Source organism: Camelina sativa, chromosome 4 (genome assembly GCF_030686135.1).
Source record: "Camelina sativa cultivar CO46 ecotype springtype chromosome 4, ASM3068613v1".
NCBI lineage: Eukaryota > Viridiplantae > Streptophyta > Magnoliopsida > Brassicales > Brassicaceae > Camelina > Camelina sativa.
Window position 1 is genome coordinate 22,587,759 of NC_141883.1, and position 20,172 is coordinate 22,607,930.

The 20,172-nt window shown below is 35.4% G+C and overlaps 5 protein-coding genes and 1 pseudogene across 9 annotated transcripts; 2 read left to right on the forward strand and 4 right to left on the reverse strand.

Annotated features, from left to right (window-relative positions):
• The first annotated feature begins 535 nt into the window (after window positions 1-535).
• LOC104781098 (uncharacterized) lies at window positions 536-2,357 on the forward strand. 4 transcript variants are annotated; one of them, XM_019244749.2, is made up of 4 exons: window positions 613-789; window positions 1,002-1,056; window positions 1,518-1,778; window positions 1,875-2,357. In XM_019244749.2, the coding sequence occupies exons 1-4, from the start codon at window positions 787-789 to the stop codon at window positions 2,081-2,083; spliced, it is 528 nt and encodes a 175-aa protein (XP_019100294.1). In that variant the 5' UTR covers window positions 613-786; the 3' UTR covers window positions 2,084-2,357. The 4 variants fall into 4 exon arrangements, with proteins under 4 accessions (XP_010503997.1, XP_019100294.1, XP_019100295.1 ...); XM_019244750.2 differs by having other exon boundaries at window positions 1,542-1,778; XM_010505695.3 differs by having other exon boundaries at window positions 536-789; window positions 1,542-2,357.
• A 604-nt stretch (window positions 2,358-2,961) lies between these two features.
• Window positions 2,962-3,930, forward strand: LOC104784027 (putative F-box protein At3g52320 pseudogene; annotated as a pseudogene).
• Window positions 3,931-4,935: 1,005 nt separating this feature from the next.
• LOC104781099 (transcription repressor OFP18) lies at window positions 4,936-6,114 on the reverse strand. Its single transcript, XM_010505696.3, has one exon. It carries the CDS (start codon window positions 5,830-5,832, stop codon window positions 4,990-4,992), a length of 843 nt encoding a protein of 280 aa, XP_010503998.1. The 5' UTR covers window positions 5,833-6,114; the 3' UTR covers window positions 4,936-4,989.
• Window positions 6,115-10,722: 4,608 nt separating this feature from the next.
• LOC104781100 (transcription repressor OFP15) lies at window positions 10,723-11,375 on the reverse strand. Its single transcript, XM_010505697.3, has one exon. The coding sequence runs from the start codon at window positions 11,373-11,375 to the stop codon at window positions 10,815-10,817; it is 561 nt and encodes a 186-aa protein (XP_010503999.1). The 3' UTR covers window positions 10,723-10,814.
• Window positions 11,376-13,376: 2,001 nt separating this feature from the next.
• LOC104781103 (ubiquitin-conjugating enzyme E2 variant 1D) lies at window positions 13,377-15,040 on the reverse strand. 2 transcript variants are annotated; one of them, XM_010505699.3, is made up of 4 exons: window positions 14,753-15,040; window positions 14,076-14,215; window positions 13,832-13,957; window positions 13,377-13,738 (listed from the first exon to the last, which is right to left on the reverse strand). In XM_010505699.3, the coding sequence occupies exons 1-4, from the start codon at window positions 14,784-14,786 to the stop codon at window positions 13,598-13,600; spliced, it is 441 nt and encodes a 146-aa protein (XP_010504001.1). In that variant the 5' UTR covers window positions 14,787-15,040; the 3' UTR covers window positions 13,377-13,597. The 2 variants fall into 2 exon arrangements, with proteins under 2 accessions (XP_010504001.1, XP_010504000.1); XM_010505698.3 differs by having other exon boundaries at window positions 14,073-14,215; window positions 14,753-15,011.
• Window positions 15,041-18,857: 3,817 nt separating this feature from the next.
• LOC104781104 (protein GL2-INTERACTING REPRESSOR 1) lies at window positions 18,858-19,359 on the reverse strand. Its single transcript, XM_010505700.3, has one exon. The coding sequence runs from the start codon at window positions 19,274-19,276 to the stop codon at window positions 18,971-18,973; it is 306 nt and encodes a 101-aa protein (XP_010504002.1). The 5' UTR covers window positions 19,277-19,359; the 3' UTR covers window positions 18,858-18,970.
• Window positions 19,360-20,172: the final 813 nt, after the last annotated feature.

Below are 20,172 nucleotides of genomic sequence, written 5' to 3' on the forward strand. Positions count from 1 at the left end.
TTTCAAAATTTACCTTAGTTCGAATGTTCTTATCTGTTGTAAAATTTCGATCATTATTATTTCAAAAGCTCAACAGTACTAGCAATGATATCAATACCTAATGCTACTAGTTTTGTAAATTCGACACACACAACTATAATTAAATTGTTGATCCCAAACATATAATTAATTTTTTTTAACGCATATTCGATAATTCACATAAAGTTAAGTTTTATCCCAAACCAAAAAAAAAATGGAAAATAGTTTGACTTTTATATTTCTTACTTTTGTCATACATGTATTTACTTTAGTGTTATTAAAAGGAACAAAGTTTAGTATAAAGTGTTTATACGTATGTAACTTGTGGGCAAGACTTTGGAATTTACAAAAGCAATGGAATTATCTTTCCATACAGCGGCCGTGAAAGGGCTGAGGAAGAAGAAGGTGTGGTTGAAGGCAGACGAAGCCATGGTCACCAAGCCCGGTTCTAAATCCTGCGGGTTTGAGAATCTCACTATGGGAGTTTTAAGACGTATGTAACTCAAAAGAAGGAAAAAATTAAATCAGAAATAAAAAAAACTCAAAAGGCTCTCTTATTTAGTATACTGGATTTAAGAATAAGAGACTGTACGTGTCAATTATTTGTTAGGTCAAAAAAACTCTCGACTATTTTCTCTCTCTCCTCTCTTTCTTTTTTTTCTTTTTTTTTTTTTTTTTCTTTTGGGAAAATTCCTCTTCTCTCTCTTTGTCTACGAAGATATTGAAAAATCAGAAGAGATATCTCTGAAAAATCGATTGAAAGCTAACATGGTATAACCCTCTAGATCTATTGCTTTTGGTTCTCGATTTGGTGATTAGATTAGAATTTGGTTTGGTTTTGGATTGATAGAAGTTTGTGATTTTGGATTGATAAAGCTCTACTATTTTCTGTTAGTTTCATGTTTTGTCAATGTAGAAGTTATCATTAGAGATTATCCAACTCTGTGAGGTCTTTTATTGCTGCAATTGACAAAATTTTGCAGATGAAAAAAGAGTTGCAGAGAGTGGAATCTTCTGGTAAAGCTTTTGCATCCGCAGGTTTGTCCTCCAACAAAGCTTTTAGCTGATGTTCAGCTGCTTGATGATCTCATCTCTGTTTGGTTGCATTGGTGAATCTGACGTTTATATGTCATGAACTTATGATTGTGTATGTAGAATTGATTGAAACAGAACTTATTAGCATTCTCTGTTTTGATTCTAAAGACATAGAGAGGCTGCATTGTTGATTTAGATTGTGATTTTTTAAGACTACTATAGTGAATAGATCTGTACAAGTGTATTTTTCTGTTTTTGTTGGTTGTGATTTACAGGAAAAAAAACATGGTATGGTCAATAAAAGATTTTAATTCCAAATTTTACAAGGTGAATAAGCTATAGAATGAATTTTAATCTCTATTGGTGCCATTGATTTGTTTGCTTTCTTAGTTTAGTTGTTGAGATGGAATCTCCATATGCTTATACTACATATAATCTGGTTACTCTGTAACTTTGAATTAAAGTCATTAGCTGTTACCTTCTTGAAGAACCAAAAGGCAAATCAAAGAAGAAGAAGATGCTCAAATTCGATGAACCACAGTGCACAAACCCATCATGTTTCTTTTGCAGCAGGAAAGAGACCAACCCTTTCCGTCGAAGATCCAAACTCGCCGCAATTTTCAAGGAGATTCCTCGTACGGAGTCAAAAGACCATGTCTTGGTCTTGAGTGGTCTGTGGAACATAGCCATGTCCGAGCCTGACGATCCTGAGTTCCCATCACTAGGTTTGTTCGAGTGTATGTCAAAACTCATACATAAATCAATCAAAAACAGTGCTTGGCTTCTCAAAGACCAGAACATATTCATTCCTTACTACGCAGCTCATATCATCGGATCGTATGTTATGAACAAAGAAGATTTGGCTGCAAGAGCGGTTTATTCAAAGGCTTTTGTTGTTCCTGCTTTGTTGGAGCTTTTGAGAGGGAACATCAGTTGGGTTAAGCAGCGAGCCGCGGCTCGAGCACTTGGTCACTTAGCTAGTCATGAGAAGAGCTTTGAAGTGGTTTCTTTGTTGAAGAAGAAACCGTGAAGCTTTCTATGGAGATTGCTACTAGTTATTTGGTTGATATGATAAAGTCTTGGTTCTTGTTGTTCTGAGCTGCCCGCATGAGTCATGTCTAATAGCATTTGCTTGGTTTGGTTTACGGTAGAGTTGACAGAGATTAGCTGCTTTCAATATGGATTAGATGTGAATTGCTGCTGTTTTCAGTATGGATTAGATGTGAATTGCTGCTACTTTTTTTTTTTTTTATGTTCATCTGTTTAAATAAAGAGTTCATGAGGAAATTTCTTTTTTGATTCAATGGTGTGTGGCTTTTGAATTGTGCAGATATGCAAACCCAGATAGGATAACTAGTAACTAGTAGCAATCTCCATAGAAAGCTTCACGGTTTCTTCTTCAAACAAAGAAACCACTTCAAAGCTCTTCTCATGATTAGCTAAGTGACCAATTGATCTGACATTGTTTTGTTTTGGACAACTTTGGCATGTTTTCATTTTTGTTTCAACAGACTGCATTTCTTTGTTTTACACATTTTTATGATTATTTCTTTGTTTTACACATTTTTATGATGGAAAAATTTTAATTTCACAAAACTATATTTTAAAAAATAAGAGACTCAAAATTATATCCCATCATTGGAGGGAATAATTTTAATTAGTAGATGAAGGGTTCTTATTTTTAAAACATTATATAATATATTAATTAAAAATTGAAACAGTACATAATAGCCCCAAAAATATAACCCCCGATTGTGGATGCCCTTGTATTGACGGAGATACTGGTGAAGTTAACAGCTAAACAGGTGACGAGGTCAATGTGCGTCTCAAAACTTTGGTATTCCGTAATCTCCTCTAGCTATTTTACCAACCTTTTTCTTGAATCCTCATCATTGAGGTTCAAACGACCGCGTTTACTTATCTATCTTGTGAGCAAGAAATACCTACTTAATTATACGTGTCTTTTATCATCGTCGCTTAAACGATACGCCTGTGTGTGTATTCGACCAAACTCACATGCCAGGACTGGGAGGCTATTTCGTGAATGCTCTTCGTGGCTTGATCTGCGTTAGGCTTGGAAGATGTGTGCGAATTTGTAACCTCACCACCAAGCAGCTCGTGGATTTGCCCATCATGAAATCAGAACTTTTGGCTGAAGCCAATGACAATATTTGGAGCTTTTTTGGACACGACTCTGTTAATGATGAATACAAAGTGCTTAGCACATTTTGGAAGGGGGGCAAGGGAGAGGGCATAATGAGATCCGAGCATCAGATGTTGGTACTTGGTCCTGGAGCTTATTGGAGAAACACTTATAACATCAGTACTCATCCCCATCGTCCTTATTCACAAGGTATCTTCATCAACGGTGTGTTGTACTATGGAGCTTGGATTTACAAGAACACATGTGTGGTTATAAGTTTTGACTTTGCTTATGTAGAGTTTGATTTGATTGAATTACCTGTTGAGGCTGGCATTGTGTGGCACAAATATTGTGCGACCCTCATCAACTACGGAGGCAAATTAGCTGTTTTAGAATACTCCAAGCTTTCATCTAATGCGAGTGTGGACCTGTGGGTTATGGAGAGTGCAGAGGATATGAAGTGGTCAAACAAGAATCTGGTCTTACCTCTTTCACAAATGAATTTTTTACATGGCGATAAGTTGGAGATACAATGCATGAGTCGATGCGGTAAGATTAGGCTACTAAAGACAGAGAGGATATGGACTCGAACAAAACCCTCTGTCATATATGATTTGGAGAAGAACAAAATAACAAGAAACCTTGAAGTAAATAACTTCTTGTATTTGTATAGGGATTTCCATACGACTTTTTGGGAGGATGATATTGAGAGCATTATGTACTTAGAGACCTAGATTAAGTTTGAAACTCCTAAGATTAATTTATTATTTTATTTATTAGGTTTAGATCAAACCACATTTAGATTTTCTTTGGATTTTTTTCAGATTTATTTTTTATTTGGATTTTTTTCTTTATTCTTTATTTAATAAGCAAATGACCATATTTTATCATCCATTTGGATATGAGTTGTTTCAAATATTAGCCACGATATGATTCTTCAAGCTATGAGGAGATAGCTACGTACGTTTGGTACATTAGATATTGTATTCTAGTTTTATTTTCCTCATTCATCTTGATTAGTTTTTTTCCATCTACCCACCAAGAAAGCCTAAAAAAATTTGCATGTTTATTTATTGGCTTACTCGACTTGCTTCTTCTCCTTAACTATGCACTTCACTACTTCAGTCGTCGATTAATTCCTCTATGTTTTCATTTTTAGTTCTAACTTATTGGCACGTGTTTGGAATGAACTACAACTTTATCCATACTTGCTTGTTGGATCATTCTTACAGTTTTTCTTAATTATCCTTTCAGTTGCTTTCTTTTTTTGTCCAGATCCCTAAGGCTCTTTGCAAGTTTTACGGTATTGGGGTTGAAACCCATACTTTGCTTGCAATAAGATCCAGACTTTGGACGTCCTTCAAATGCCCTTTTTTTCTGTCCACGTATATAATATTTTCAGATTCCTTGGATTGCGTGAGGAAGAATATTCTGGAGAGTACGTTGACTAGTTCTTCCATATATATTTTTTATAAGCAGCATTGAAGAATATATGCTAAGTAATATGGTGATACTCAGCATATTCGCTATTATTAGACCAAGTAAGGCCTTCGTAATGCAATCTTAATTTCACGATTTTTGATGATTTGGTTGTTGACCAAATTTGTAGTTTACCAATGCACTAATCTTCTGCATGAAAGAAAGAAAAAAAAATATTTCGTATATGGCACGTGCTACAAAAAGTGTACACGTGTGTAATCATTTGATATTATGGTTAACTCCATAATATCAAATCAGAAAGAGGAAGTAATCCATAGATTTATCAAAATGAAGGAATTATTAAGAAAGATACATTAATCATTTGGATTAATCTTCTCTTCTAACTCAAACAACGACGATAAACAACAAACGCCCCTACTCTTCTTCTCGCCTTTCGAAGTCTCCGGCAATAAGCCTACAGACGTCGACGATGTCTCATCCGAGGAAGAGTACGACGTGTACAACGAGATAGGCCACGACGACGAAAGAGAATCCTCGACGACTACGTCGGAACTAGGTTCTCCGGCGACATCTTTAGATGGCACAACTGCAAAGTTTAACACCAAATCGACGAAGGCTGCGAAGATGTATCTATGGCTGGTCTTGGCGTTCACTTTCAAGAACCAAAAGAGAAGTTTCTCGAGGCTTTTCCAGTCATGATGAAGAGCGTGTGCTTCAACCATCTTTTCCATTGAGTTCTTGAAATCAGAGTAAGGATCGTTTGTTTCCAAGGACAAGAGCATGACGCCTTCTTCTTCTTCTTCATGATCTTCTCTCTTGGTTGCGTCATCCAGTATAGAGTTCGATGTTCCTCTCTGTTCGAAGATGAGTCTTTTCGATGATTTTAGGCCTTTAATCACATTCTCTATAGACTCTATCTCCGGCGGATTTTCCATGACGTGGCTGGTGGAGGAGAAGGAGGAGTAGGAGGAGTATGATGAGGAGGAGGAGAAGCTTCTCGGTGGTGGCTCGGATTCGTCTACATGTTTAGGTTTGTTAACGATTACGGAAGCTCTTGAAGATTTTGTTTTAGGGTTTTGTTGATGACAAGAAGGCCATGGCCATGAAGAGGAAGAAGATGATGAACTTGAAGAAAATGAAGAAGATGAAGTCATGTTGTTCTTGTTTAGGAATGGGAGTTTCATTTTCCTTACCATTTTGCTTTTTTTTTTTTTTTTTTGGTTCTTAAGAAAATAAGACAAGACGAGAATGTAATTTTCTCTTTTTTTTTGGGGGGTTGGATTCAAAATTATAGGGAATTAATGGTGAGAGAGCGAAGGAAGATTTTAAGGCTTTTGAAAAAGATAGTAGAGGCAGCAGCACCAAAGGATGTGGGGTCATTATTTAAAAAAGAGAAACTTTATTAGATTTATTTTCATTTTATTAAATTTTGATTTTCTAGATTTTCTTTTTTTGGTTAGTGTATTTAATTATTGGCACCCAAATTTATTGTTGTTTGGTTGGGGATCATTCAATTTTTGTAAGTACATTTTCCCTGTTAAAATTTCTGTGTGTTTTTCTAACAATTTTGATAATTTGAATCTCCAGAATCCAAATATATATATATATATATATATATATGAATTTCAAGAATATTAATTAATACATAGATTATTCCTAATTAATAGTATATAAACTCACTTTAAAACTTAAGTAAACTGTAAATCATCATGGAATTGATACTTTTGCGTAATTGCGTTCACTGAAAATGCAAATCAAATACATGATAAGTCCATGCATATTGTAGTAATTTAAGTATACTTTATCTAAAAATAATTTAAAAATTAACACATCTATGAAACTTTTATTTTTCTATGTATTTGACAGTGAGCATATTAAAAAGAAAAGAAACAAATATCATTGTAAGTAAATAAAAATAAAAAATTTAAGTAATGGAACGTAAGACCAAGTCAAACAGCAGCAACAGTGTAACGTTTCTTTAAAAAAAATTATATATTATTTTAATTATCTATATATATTTTATTTTTTATTAATAGTAACAACTAATAAAATGAAACCTGTCTATTTGTTACGAGAAAGGTTTCTTGACTAAACAACTTAAGACCAAGTCCAATAGCAGCAACCGTGTAAAGTTTATTAATAGAAACGGTTCTCGACTAAACAACTTAAATAGCGATTCTCTCCTTTTTTTTTTCTTCTCTCTCATTATTATATATATATTTTTTAACAACTTTCTTAATTAACATCTCCTAATGGAAATACCCTAAGTAGCAATTCTCTCATTTTTTTTCTTTTCTCTCATTATTATATATTCTTTTTTAACAACTCTCTTGATTAGCATCTCTCCTAATCCTACTGAACTAGTGTTGTGAGAAAAGTGTTAATCAACGTCAATGTTTGATTAAATGTTCCTATTAAAAATTGACAGGCAACTATTAAACTATAGATAGATATACAACATGACATAAACGATCTCCAAAATAAATGAGTTCAACAATATCGCCAAAATAAATGATTGAAACTTGATAGCTGTACCTGTCGAAAATATCCATCATGCATGATCATTATAATGTAAGCATTTCTTGAAATAGACTGCAAATTTGCAATATCGATGAGGCTGCACTTATTCCGTAATATATGCATTCATAGTAATCACCATTGATCAACTAAGCCCCCCCCCCCCCCCCCCCCCCCCAAAAAAAAACGATTTTGTTAAAAATGGGAAACTTCATTTTTTATAAAACAATCATCTCTTATATATAAATTGCATTAGTTCCTTAGTAAAATGATTCGGTAGTATAGAAACCAACTCTCGTCTTGGGCTGTTTGTAAATTTTCACCTAGTTTGAACAATCAATTATGTACATTCAAACAAAAAAAAAAAATGATTCGGTAGTCTAGAAACTCCGAATTCAATGTGCTCTATGAAATTTGGGTTTTACAAAAAGTTGGGACCATAACACCAAAATCTTTTGGGTGTTAGTGTGACGTCATGTTTTAGATCAATATTGAGTATAACTATCTAAACAATTAAAATGAAAAAAAAAACAACTAAAATGAGTACAACGAATTAAAAACATATATCAATAGATAGGCATGTACGTCTACGTGTACGTGTACATGTACGTATCCCACATAACACGAACTAATAAAATCAATAAACGCATTTAAAAATAGGAAACTCAACGAACAGTCGAAGGAACCAACTAACTATCAAAAAGACATGGCGTCGATGTTAGACAACTATTATAAAGTTCCGTGGTAGTCGCTTCAACTGAAACATTTCCCAATTTTAATAGTAATAATTCATTCACATATCTTTGTCTAATCTGATACAACTTTAATATGCTAGGACCATAAAAAGTTAAAGCATCGTGGCCATCGGCTAGCTTGACCTGTCCGGCTTGAATACGAACATATCTAAAAGAATAATTTTAGATTGATCTACGTCGAAACAATATTTTGCTTACAAAAATTTGGTCTGGGTCCAACCCAAATAGTTTTTTTTTTTTTTTTGAACAAAGATTTTATTGGAATTTATCAAGTTTAAAAGTATAAATAACGAAAGAAAACAAAGTAACAGAAAAAATTTGCTTCAAAATTATATCAGATTATGGTGCGATTTTAATTGTAACAAAATATATAGCTATCGTTGAAACCTTAGTAGCAAAAAGAAAGGTGAAAAGACAAGTGAGCAATACAAAAAGAGAGTTAAAGAGAGACAAAAGTGTAAATGCTTATATCTTTACGTATTTCCTCATGTAGACTTGTTTCCCACAAACATATTGCACTTCCGAATCTTATAAAGCAGTTAAAAAAGATATACAGTAGTTACTTTTTATATACTTTCATATTTATTCACTGTTTTAAGCAGTTACATGCATATATATTAGTTATAAATTGTCAGCAGAAGAGACATGTGTAGTAACGTTGATTGTTAAAAGATTTTTATACCGACCATGAAAATATTGATGAATCTTATTGTCGATAATATTGTCAAGAGTTTTCAACTGCCGAGCATTTGCAGTTTTTCCAAAAATAATATCACACTAAGAATTATATGTCCGGTCACGTGTATCAAAGACAATGGGATTGATGGCCAGAGTGTACGAAATCTATTGGTTTGTCCGTTTGTATTTGGATCACAATGGAGTTGGATGAAATGTATTTGCAAATAACAGTTATTAAGTTAAATTGAAAGACCTATAGTCTGCAACCCTTTTTTTTTCTTTGGTCTTTGTCGATGTCATGCTTGCATGTATATGATCCACCAACAAAAACACATCTCTCTATATAATAAATAATAAAATGGAAGTAATATTAAGGATTGCAAAGATATATGATACAGTCACCTTTTGGGCATCGGCGTTCATTCTACCTAAAGGGTGTCTAAAGATCATTGAAAGTCTATGCACAAGGTTTATGTGGAATGGTGACATAACAAAGAAATCAACTGCAAAAGTTGCTTGGAAATCACTCTGCTTACCTAAAGATGAAGGGGGTCTTGGTTTCCGTGACTTTGCTCAATGGAATAAAACACTTTGTCTGAAGTTGATCTGGAGATTATTCTCGGCTAGGGACTCTTTGTGGGCTGACTGGATAAGAAACAACAAGATAAAAGATGATGTATTCTGGTCAATTGATGAAAAGAAGACTACCTCTTGGACCTGGAGATCTCTCCTTCATCTTCGACCACTCGCCAGACGCTTCATTCGCTGCAGTGTAGGTTCTGGTATCAAAGCTAGTTTCTGGTTTGATTGGTGGACACCTTTTGGACTGCTTATAGATTTCCTTGGAGACTCGGGACCAGCCCAAACAGGTATTCCTCTAAAAGGTTCTGTTGCCAATGCTTGCTCTATGACAGGTTGGAGGCTTCGCCCTGCTCGTTCACCACAGGCGGAACTCCTTCATTTTCATTTGACAACATTACCTTTCCCAGCTTCAAGCATTATTGATGATTCTTACTTCTGGAGGATAGAGGATACTGATTTGGAAGCGTTTAGTACCAAGAAGACTTGGGAAGCAATTCGACATAGACAACAACCTCTATCCTGGACTTCGCAAGTCTGGTACAAGGGTGCTATCCCAAGACACGCTTTCATGATGTGGATAGTTTTTCTTAACAGGATTCCTACCAGAACCCGACTGGCTAGCTGGGGTATGCAAATTGATACAACCTGCTGCATTTGTGGTATTCACTCTGAAACGAGGGATCATCTGTTCTTGCATTGTGAGGTCAGTGAGGATCTATGGGTGGAAGCAACACGGAGATTAGGGTACAGAACATTCGTTTTCCACACATGGGAAGCTTTCTCAGTTTGGTTAGATATTAAGGATTCAACAAGCACTCAAACCCTAAGGAGACTAGTATCACAAGCAGTCATCTATACAATATGAACTGAGAGGAATAACCGGTATCATAACAATGTTATCACGCCTGTACATGTTCTTTTCAATAAGCTAGACAGACAGGTCCGAGATATCATCTTAGCAAAGAGGCACCGAAGAAAGTTTAACCACCTAATGCAAAGCTGGCTCAAGTTCATCTAGTGCCTTGTTGAGGATAAGATCACTTGCTTTAATCACTTCTTGTTTTTATTTTTTGGGCAAGGACTGGTTTTTTGTATTCCAAGCTATTGTAAACATTACAATTTATTTTCATAAATGAAAATTCACATTTTTACAAAAAAAAACTATAGCTTCCTACCTTCGTTTTATGATGCGCACACACGCATGCATGCATGTTACGAGGCTCAAGAATATATATGGACCTCATCATCACATACTCTATAGTATAACTCAATAATTTTACTACAATTATAAGTGATGAAATCATTGGAACTAATCTATTAAAAAAACAACTCTGATGCTTAATTTGTGAATAATAAAAATGTGTTTTTATTTGATAAATGAACAATAACAAAATAGATTAAATAAAAAAATGTACCGTAGCTACCATATATCAGCATGACAGCATGAGTCACGCATGGGAAGCAAAGAACGAATTCTCTCACGAATATACGAATTGATAACATAACATAAGAGATGAAATGCTCAGACAGAGATCTCTTAATTGGGTCCGCATCAATCCCTCTAGACGTAACTCGTACACTTCTAACCAAGGACAAACATCAACTGCATGTTTACTTCTTCTCTCATGAATAATATAATCATCTATCTATTCAGTAATCTTCACGATACATTTGGATGTAGCCGCGATGAAGCGAGTGTACCGCAACCACCTCCACCATGAACCACTTGAAATTAGAGAAAGTGTAGATGGATTCCAAGGGCAAGAGCATGAATCCTTGTTCCTCATCTCTTCGAGAATAGAGTTTGATTCTCCTTTATGTTCAAAGATGAGTCTTTTTGATAATTGTATCCCTTTGATCACATTCTCTATGGACTCGGTCTCCGGCAGCTCTTCAATGGCATCGATGGAGGAGGACGAGGAAGAGGAGGAGATGATTGTAGGAAGCGGCTCTTCCTCTTCCTCGTCCTCCTCTCCCCCTTTTTCCTCCTCCTCTACATTTTCCTGCTCCTTATCCTCCTCTTCCTCATCCCCCTTTTCCTCCTCGTCCTCCTCTTCAACGTCGTCAGTAGGGTTGATTGCGGTGGTATTGACTCTGAAAGATTGTGTTCTAGGGTTTTGGTGACAAGAAGGCCATCCCCATGATGATGAATCTGAGCTTGAATAACATGATGATGAAAAACTCTTGTTTAAAAATGGGATTTTCATTCTTTTTTTTTTCTCTTTGTTGTTCGTTATCTTTCCTAATTTCTTGGGTTGGAAATCAATATGAGAAATTACTTAGGGGGAGTATAAAAGGGTTTTGGGGTGGGTGATGGATATCGTGAAACTTCGTATTTATTGTTGAAACCTAAAGGGATGTACGATTAAAAGTGAACAAAGGGTTAAGACTTACGAGTCTCTTTTGGATATCTGATTTTCGGGTACGTAAATCCAAATCACGAGAAAGAAAATACATAAATCCAAAACAACGTATAAAATCTAAAAAAAATAGCAAAAAAACTTATTATTATACTCCTATATATTTCTAAGTTCATTTACGGATTCACTGCATATAAGTAAATACCTAGTTTTCATGTTGCTAGACATACATACTCGAACCTCAAATCTCAATTCTCAAGTATAAAATTTTTATAATGGTTCGAGACGGATCTTGATTCTATACAATAAAAGGTTATTACTACGACGTAAAGAATTTTATATAAATTATTCTTTTAAATGTTTGTATTATTCGAAAAAAAAAAAGTTTAGAAAACATCGTTGACCGTGTTACAATATTGCTGATCCATCATTATACTTGTAAAGTTATAAGTTTGGTCGTACTGTTACTGTACCTGTACGTAGTTATTTATCAACCATAACAATTATTTGTCCCTTTGGTCCATCTAATTTTGCTGAACATAATCATAACCGTACTATCACAATTTATATTCTTTTTAATGTTCCTTTAAAACATTAGTCGACAACACACAAATGTTTAAAATATGGATGTAACAACAGATCTCCGGAACTTAATTTCACAATGTCACCATAACTATTAGTTGAAACTTACAGTTGACAACTTCACTTACGGCATGTGATTATGCGTATTACGTATATGTCCTAAACGATTTTCCACAATAGCATTCTCGAATATATATTATTTTCCTTATCTGTTTTTTGTTTTTAAAGAAAAAATTATAGAGTTTTTTTTTTTTTTTACATTATAGAGATTACATCTATCACCATAAGATCCAGGTTGGATTTTCCAGCCTGAGTGTTGTTAATGTTTGGGCTTGAAATATGATGGAACATAATTAATTGAGCTTCTGAGCAAGGTGTAAATGTGTTATATAGGTTTTAATAAGGTTCAACCACATTTTCCCATTTACATATTTAATTATTTGGTTTTCGAAGACCACTCCTAAAGTCGTAGCTCAACTTTTATGAAATGCGGTAAAACGGGGTTAAAAAAACAAAAAAAAAATGATTCAAGGAAGTTTAAGGAGTTATTTGATATCAAAATCTCTCTCTCTAATAAAATAAAGAGTTCATTTAGTAACAAAGAATTCCAAAATCATAGTGGCAACAACAATTGAAAGAAACTAGTGTCCGTTACGTAAAATGGATATCGGATCATGGAAAGAACTAAAGAAACAAAGTGTAGTGATTTTTCAATCCATGACCATGACCACGATAAAACAAACCTCAAGGATCGTATCAGACACACACACAGGACATTGCTAAAATATCCTTATAAGACATATAGAGGCCCACATGTCGAAGATATGATTGTTTCTCTGTCGAATTTTTTAGTGTTTGACTGAGATGCATGCTAAATCAAGAACGATGACACGAACATCAAGAAGTGCATGAAGAGCTTATATACAATTTATCATTCAATCGATATGCATTATCATCAGTGGAAAAGTGTGCTAATTTCGATTGTGACGAAACTATATCAAAGGTCATGTCATTCAGTTTCACCATGGCTTTAGTTGAATTGAATCACAGAAACAAAAATTAGAGTCATAAAGCTGGTCATTGCATCTTTTTCCATCGGTTTGGATTATAAAGATTCAAATCTTTATGATACTTGTTGATAATAACATTGGTACATTACATCACAACCCGATAAAACCTAACAGATTTCATTAAAAAAAACGGCTGAGGAAATATGTTAGAATAAAGGGACGAAAGTAAATTCAGAAGATTGAACACATATGGGAGTGGGGGAAGAAACTGTTTTTGATATTTGCACACAATGATAAAACTTCAGATGATCAATCGAACAACATCATCATCATCACCATACCATCTTTTTTTTGATGAATTAAGAAAGAAAAAGAAAAAAGCTTGAGAACGACAATGGAGGACCCCCCAGATACATACTTCGGTATTAGATGGGGCAATGATTTTTTCAGCAAACCAGAAGAAGATCCCAGAAGCAACTAGAAGCAAGCACCTTCTGGAGGTTGAACAAGCTTACGGTTATGCGACGTGGCCATTTCCTTCTTCAGCTGTGTCAGTATATCCTCCATTGTGTACTCTCTTTGCCAGTTTGCAAGAAGCCCAAATTTCTTAGGTTCCACCTATACACACACATATACGCATTAAAAAGTTACAGTACATCCAAAGGAACAAGACAGAGAATGAGAAGGACACGGTGGTGAGTTCAGGCGTACCACTCCTGTTTCGTGGTTGACACAACCCATGTTAACACGTGAATGGAACCGGACAGTGGGAGGTTTCTCAGGGTAATCTTTGTCACAAAAGAGCTTCAACTGATAGATTCTACCTTCATGAACAGTCTGCACATAGGAGGACATAAAATTGATATCAGAAGAAGCCACTAAAAAAGTTACCAATAATAAGATCAATGCTTCTTAAAACACTTGGTAGCATATAAAAAGCAAAAGATATAACTACGTTGTGAGGACCGATGATGGTGCCAGTCCAAGAACGCATATAGATGTCATCTCCATCATCCATTCCATAGCTCACAGTTCCATCTCCAATACCTTTCTCCCCACGTTCAAGCTCCTCCAACAACCGGAAATTCCTCGGAACTATTATATCGTAATAAGATTCATATCACAAAGCAATCATTTTTAAATTCTAAACAGGAGAATTGCCCACACATAAAAAAAAGCATCTTTCTAATCAAAACAGAGAATTGAAAACTTTGAATTAACCATAATCCCACAAACTTCAAACAAGATGAAGACTTTCTATTATGTTCTAAGGTCCATCAAACACAAGAATTGGGAACATCAGCTAATCATTTTCAGATAACTATAAAGAATCAACTTATCAATCTACATACATGAAGACCTGTATAAACAGAGCGATCAGACTAAAAACAGAGTAATGAAATTGGCGAGCTAGGCGAAAGAGCAAAGAATCAATTTTTTTTTATAATTTTATATAATAGATCGACGAAACCCATGAGAACAATCTCAAAAACCCTATCGATCAAGGAAACGAATAAAACCCAATACGAATTCTAAAAACCCTAACTAACCCGATAATACGGATTCACAAAACCCTAGAAAACGAACAAATCAAAACGAGAACAGACCCGAAAGAGTCGAAATTATGTTTACCAACAACACTAGATCCTCCTGAGCCAAGAGTCATAATCGATCAAGTTATGGTTTTGATCCGATTGATTTTGAGATCTGATGGAGCACAGAGAGAGGCGAGGCAAAGCGAGATGAACAACGAACGCTAAAGGGGGAAATCGAGAGAGAATCTGGTGAAAAGACAGAAAGCTAAAACGTGAGGGGCAAATTTAGACAAATTGGGTACTTTCGGGGAGAGGGAAAAAGTTAAATATTTTTCATCTTTACTACCCACAAGTTTGTTTTCTATTGTTTTAATTCCTAGAAATTATAATAGTAACAGAAATACCCCCTCTTATACGAAATCATTCACTCGATATTTCTTTCCATATTCAACTTTTTCTTCTATCACGCTACAAAATTTTTATTTATATAATATAGTCTTTTTAAAAATCTTATTAATTTTATAAAACTGTTAATTTTTTTTTTGGTAACGGAGAGGGAGCCTCCCTGTTATTATTAAAAACTGAAAATTAACTACAACCGAGTATGTTCGAAACATCATCTCCTACAATCGATGCTACAACAATTGGAACAGAATCAAAAACATGCAAACCGAAAGGTAAAGTAAAAACATAGTTAGCCAATCCATCGGCTAGACGGTTAGCTTCCCTATACACATGTGAAATACGGACTATCCAATCCCTCGATAAAAAGTCATGGCACAACCGCACCAGGAAAGACAGGGGATGTGAGTCACCAATCCTTGTCGTTAAAAAACCAACTACAATCTCTGAATCCACCTCTAGTTCCACTCTTCGAACATTTTTCCCCCATGTCAAGTACAGCCCATGATAAACGCCCATAGCTCTGCCAAGGGCGCTGAGCATATACCAATATTTAGAGAAAAACCTCCACCCCACGCTCCTACCTCATCACGCAGTACACCACCTGCAGTGGCCAACCCGGGATTACCATGTGACGCCCCATCGGTATTGAGCTTCATCCAACCTTGTAGCGGACGTTTCCAAGCTACCATTCTCTCAATCCGTTCAGCTCTGCTTTGTCCCTCCCGAGAAATTCTGTAAGCCTAGCTGACCTCACGAGACAAATCCTTGACAAATCGAATTTTGTCCCAGCACATGCTATACTCACCAAACACACTGCCACAACGCCATTTCCAGCTCCACCACAGACCCATGGCAAATAAGGTTGACCAATCACTCCCTGCTACTTGAACACCCATCCGCAAGTTATCATACAGCCACCCTAACAACGGACGACTAAAAAACCTCTGTCGTAGGCTTGTCGGTATCACACGCCTCCATAAACCCGCAATGGAAGGACAATCTCGTAAGACATGTAGAATTGTCTCTTCCTCTCCTTTACAAACCTGACACACAAGAGTATTACTCAAGTGTCGGCGGTGTTGTTCCACATTTGTCATGATGGCTTGATGTGACACCAACCAAAGGAACACTTTAACTCTCTCAGGAGCAATAACTCGCCAAAGGCGAGAGTAAAAAGCAGAGAGATTCAGTCGTGGACAAGGGTTCTTCACTAACATTGAGTATGCAAACGACACTGTGAACTTCCCATCAGTTGTCTCACCCCAAGTCAATCTATCTCGCGCTCTAGAACCGTTATCCACTACCATTGCAATTAGTACCAGTTGAATATGCTGAGACAAGAATGATGACAGACGTTCCAACGACCAGCCGTCTGCATCACTCCAAAAATCCTTCACATGCCGCTCCTTAAACTCACTGGGTACGTCTGCTCTCGCACACTCCAACAATGGTTCTTTTGGCAACCATCTATCCTACCAAAAGAGGATGTCCTAACCATTGCCTACAATCCATTTCTGACCCTGGAGAACCACATCCCGTAGCCCAACTTTCACACTTCGCCATGTTGACGATCCTGGTTTCCTTGCACCCAGCCAATCATGTTCACGAATACTCTTCACCCTATACTTTGTTCGCAGGATCCTCGCCCACAAACTAGTCTGATCATCTAACAGCCTCCAGCCGAGTTTAGCCAGTAGTGCTTTATTCATGTTCTTGGCAGTTCTCATGCCCAAAGCCCCTTCTGCTTTAGGCAAACAAACTTTGTCCCACGCAACTAAATGTTGTTTCCTCTTCTCCTGGGAACTCCCCCAAACGAAGTCCCGAGCTACTTTATCCAGACCATCTAAAATTGAGGTTGGTAAGAGTATGGTGCTCATAGAATGTACCGGTATCGACAATAACACTGATTTTGTTAAGGTCAACCTCCCTGCCATACTTAGGCATCTGCTTTTCCAACCCGCTAACCGCGATGTGACCCTTTGTAAAACCTCTCCAAAAGTCTCTTTGTTGATTCTTTTTTGAAGTACATGCATACCGAGATATTTACCAAGATCCGTTGTTGACTTAATCCCACTCTCATCAGTGATTAACGCCCCCAACTTGCGAGAAACATTACCTGAGAAGAATATCTTTGACTTTTCCAGACTCACCTTCTGACCAGAGGCTATACAAAATCTCTCCAACACTCGTCTGATCACTCTAATTTGGGAGACAGAAGCTTCTGCAAAGAGTATTAGGTCATCTGCAAAGCAGACGTGAGACAACTTGGGGCCACTACGCGACAGGCTAATAGGTTTCCATTCACCCTCAAGTATGGAATTCTCTATCAAGTGACATAACCGCTCCAAGCACAGGACACATAGGTACAGGGATAAGGGGTCCCCTTGTCGAAGCCCACGAGCCAGCACAAAGGGCTATGTCTTTTCACCATTCCAGAGTATAGTCATAGACGGCTGCTAAACACACTGAAGAATCCGGTTCACCAATCCTTCTTCCAAACCGGCTGCATGTAATGTGTCTTCCAGGAAATCCCACCTAATCCGATCATAAGGTTTCTCGAGATCCAATTTAAGAAGTATCCAACCCTTTCTACCTTTCTTCTTGCGCATCGAATGAACTGCTTCTTAAACTATCACGATGTTATAAAACTGTTAATTGTTAGCGCAAAATACCTATTATAAATAAATAGAAGGAAATCAAATACTATTGTTTTTTTTAAATAAAGAAATATGTCGTTTACACTTTGCAAACATATGATATGGAAAGCTAAAAAACTTTTCTTTTTTTTTAATGTAGATTCTTTGACATGCAAAATAAGTATATATATATATACATATATATATATATGAAACTTGTTTAAATTATGATTTGAGAATCTCTAGATTTGTAACTAAATTAAAGAAAATTGAAAATGACAAGTCAAATCTAACTAAACTTTATAATGATACGTCCATTTTCTATTGGACAAAGTTTCTAATTTCGTCATAATTACCTTAATAAATAAGAAAATTTAAAATCAAATTATTCAACACATATATAGATTTAAGTACTTAGAAATAGAAATAGAGAAATACCATAAAATACACCATTCGAGTTTTAGTAAGTTTGTTTACCCTCTAAATTTTTTGTTAACATTGTGTCACAACAGACCGGTCTATTAGCCAAATCCTCACATTTGTAGGAACCGGAACTCGACCTCTAGTGTAATGGTGTCTTCTACAATTAGATTTATTGATAGCCACTGCACTAATGTCACTTCACAAATTTTTAATATTTTTGTATTTGATGGAAATACATTATATTAACCTTAATTCTGAAAAACCGGAACTAATTCCGATGAAACCTAAGTAACAACATTATTAACATACTACCAATTTGATTCTTAACACTATAGTTCGAGACGTGTCAATTTAACTTCTTTGCCTTAAATGTTTTTTTAGTACTTTTTAAAATAAACTTTCCGTTTTATTTGGCGTTTTCAATTACCTTTTTAAAATATACTTTCTCTGTTTTACTAAGAGTGTTTTTCTAAAGTATTTTATTTGTTTCACAAAAGACTGTTACTTTATATTTCCAATGTGATTTTAAAGACTGTTTTGGAGTATATAAACTCAAACGCCAAAACTAGCGTTTGAAACAATCAAACTCAACTCTTGATGAATATGAGTGATCATCATTCATGTCTTTGGCTTTCAAAATGTTGAAACATGAAGATAAATAACTTAACAAAATGAACCATGGACGGCCACGAAACCGAAATGATCTCTCTGTCAATTTTTGCATATAAAAAAAAGAGATTAACACTTAATAATATGATTTTTATATATAGAGGACTTTACAAAGAACATTAAATTCATCATCCCAAACTCAAAAAGTCCAAATTCTAAATCCATTACTTCATAACAAGTTTCTAATTAAAGGTGATCAAATGGGTGGTGGTTTTGCAGTTGGGGCAACGTTGACGTTCTTGCAAGACCAAAGCATACATCATACATCTGCAACATCCCACCACCACCATGTCCAGCAACTCTTCTTCATCAACCCACGACGATGCAACCTCCTCCTTCACTTCCTCAACCGTCGACAGGCACGAGCTTTGCGATGATAACGTGTCGGTAGATGATGATCTTCCTACAAACCTCCGATTAGGAACCACCGGCTCCGCCATCCTCGCCACTGGCTCGACTCTGACTCTTTTACCGTTCTTGTTTCTCATTTTGAAACTTCGGACTCGTCGAGAGGGTTTTTTGTTTTGTTTTTTCTTTGTGTAGTTCTAGGTGATGGGTTTGATGATACTATGGCTTATGTGTGTATATATAAGGAAGAAGAGGAGCTAAATATGATTAAGAATTAATAAATGTTGAATAAAGTGATTATGTTATGGAGAGAGAAATAGTACTTTGTTTATTTAGTAATAATTTTATTAAATGGAGGTGGGAAAAAATAGTAAAGAACAGTAGAGACAAATATATGAAACAAAAGGCGATTCAGTAAACAATGCATCAGTGCATGTAAACCAATGCATCAAACTATTTATTGCTTTGCTTAAATGTATAGGGGAAGGGTTAGATCTTACAATGTTAAAAAGGAAAATAAATGATTTATTAGTAAACAATTTTTTTTAGTAATATATCCTTCATTTCACAATAGTTGTAATCTTATAGCTTCACCTTTTTTCTTTCAAATAATTGTGTTTTGTATTTTTAGCGCATGTTTTAAAACAAAATTTACTTTTATTTATATTAATGTAGTCTATAAATTAGAAATTTTTATTGTTTGATTACTTTATTAGTTAATTTTACACACTGTATTATATTTAACTATTCAAATATATTGTTTGCCACAAAAATACTATTATTGGACTGTTTTCTTGAATGAACTGTACATACTTTCTATAAAATAATTCTAAGTAACTTTAAATTTGAAATGACATTTATACAATTTTTTTTCACAATTTTTTCCTTTTCTCTCTCTTTTATTAGCAATGTTGTTAATACATTTTACACATTAAAAAATTTATCAAAAATCGTGAAGTGACTTTAGTGCAGTGGCCAAAGGTAAGTCCTTATGCACAAGACACCATCACACCAGGGATCGAGTCCTGCTCCCTAC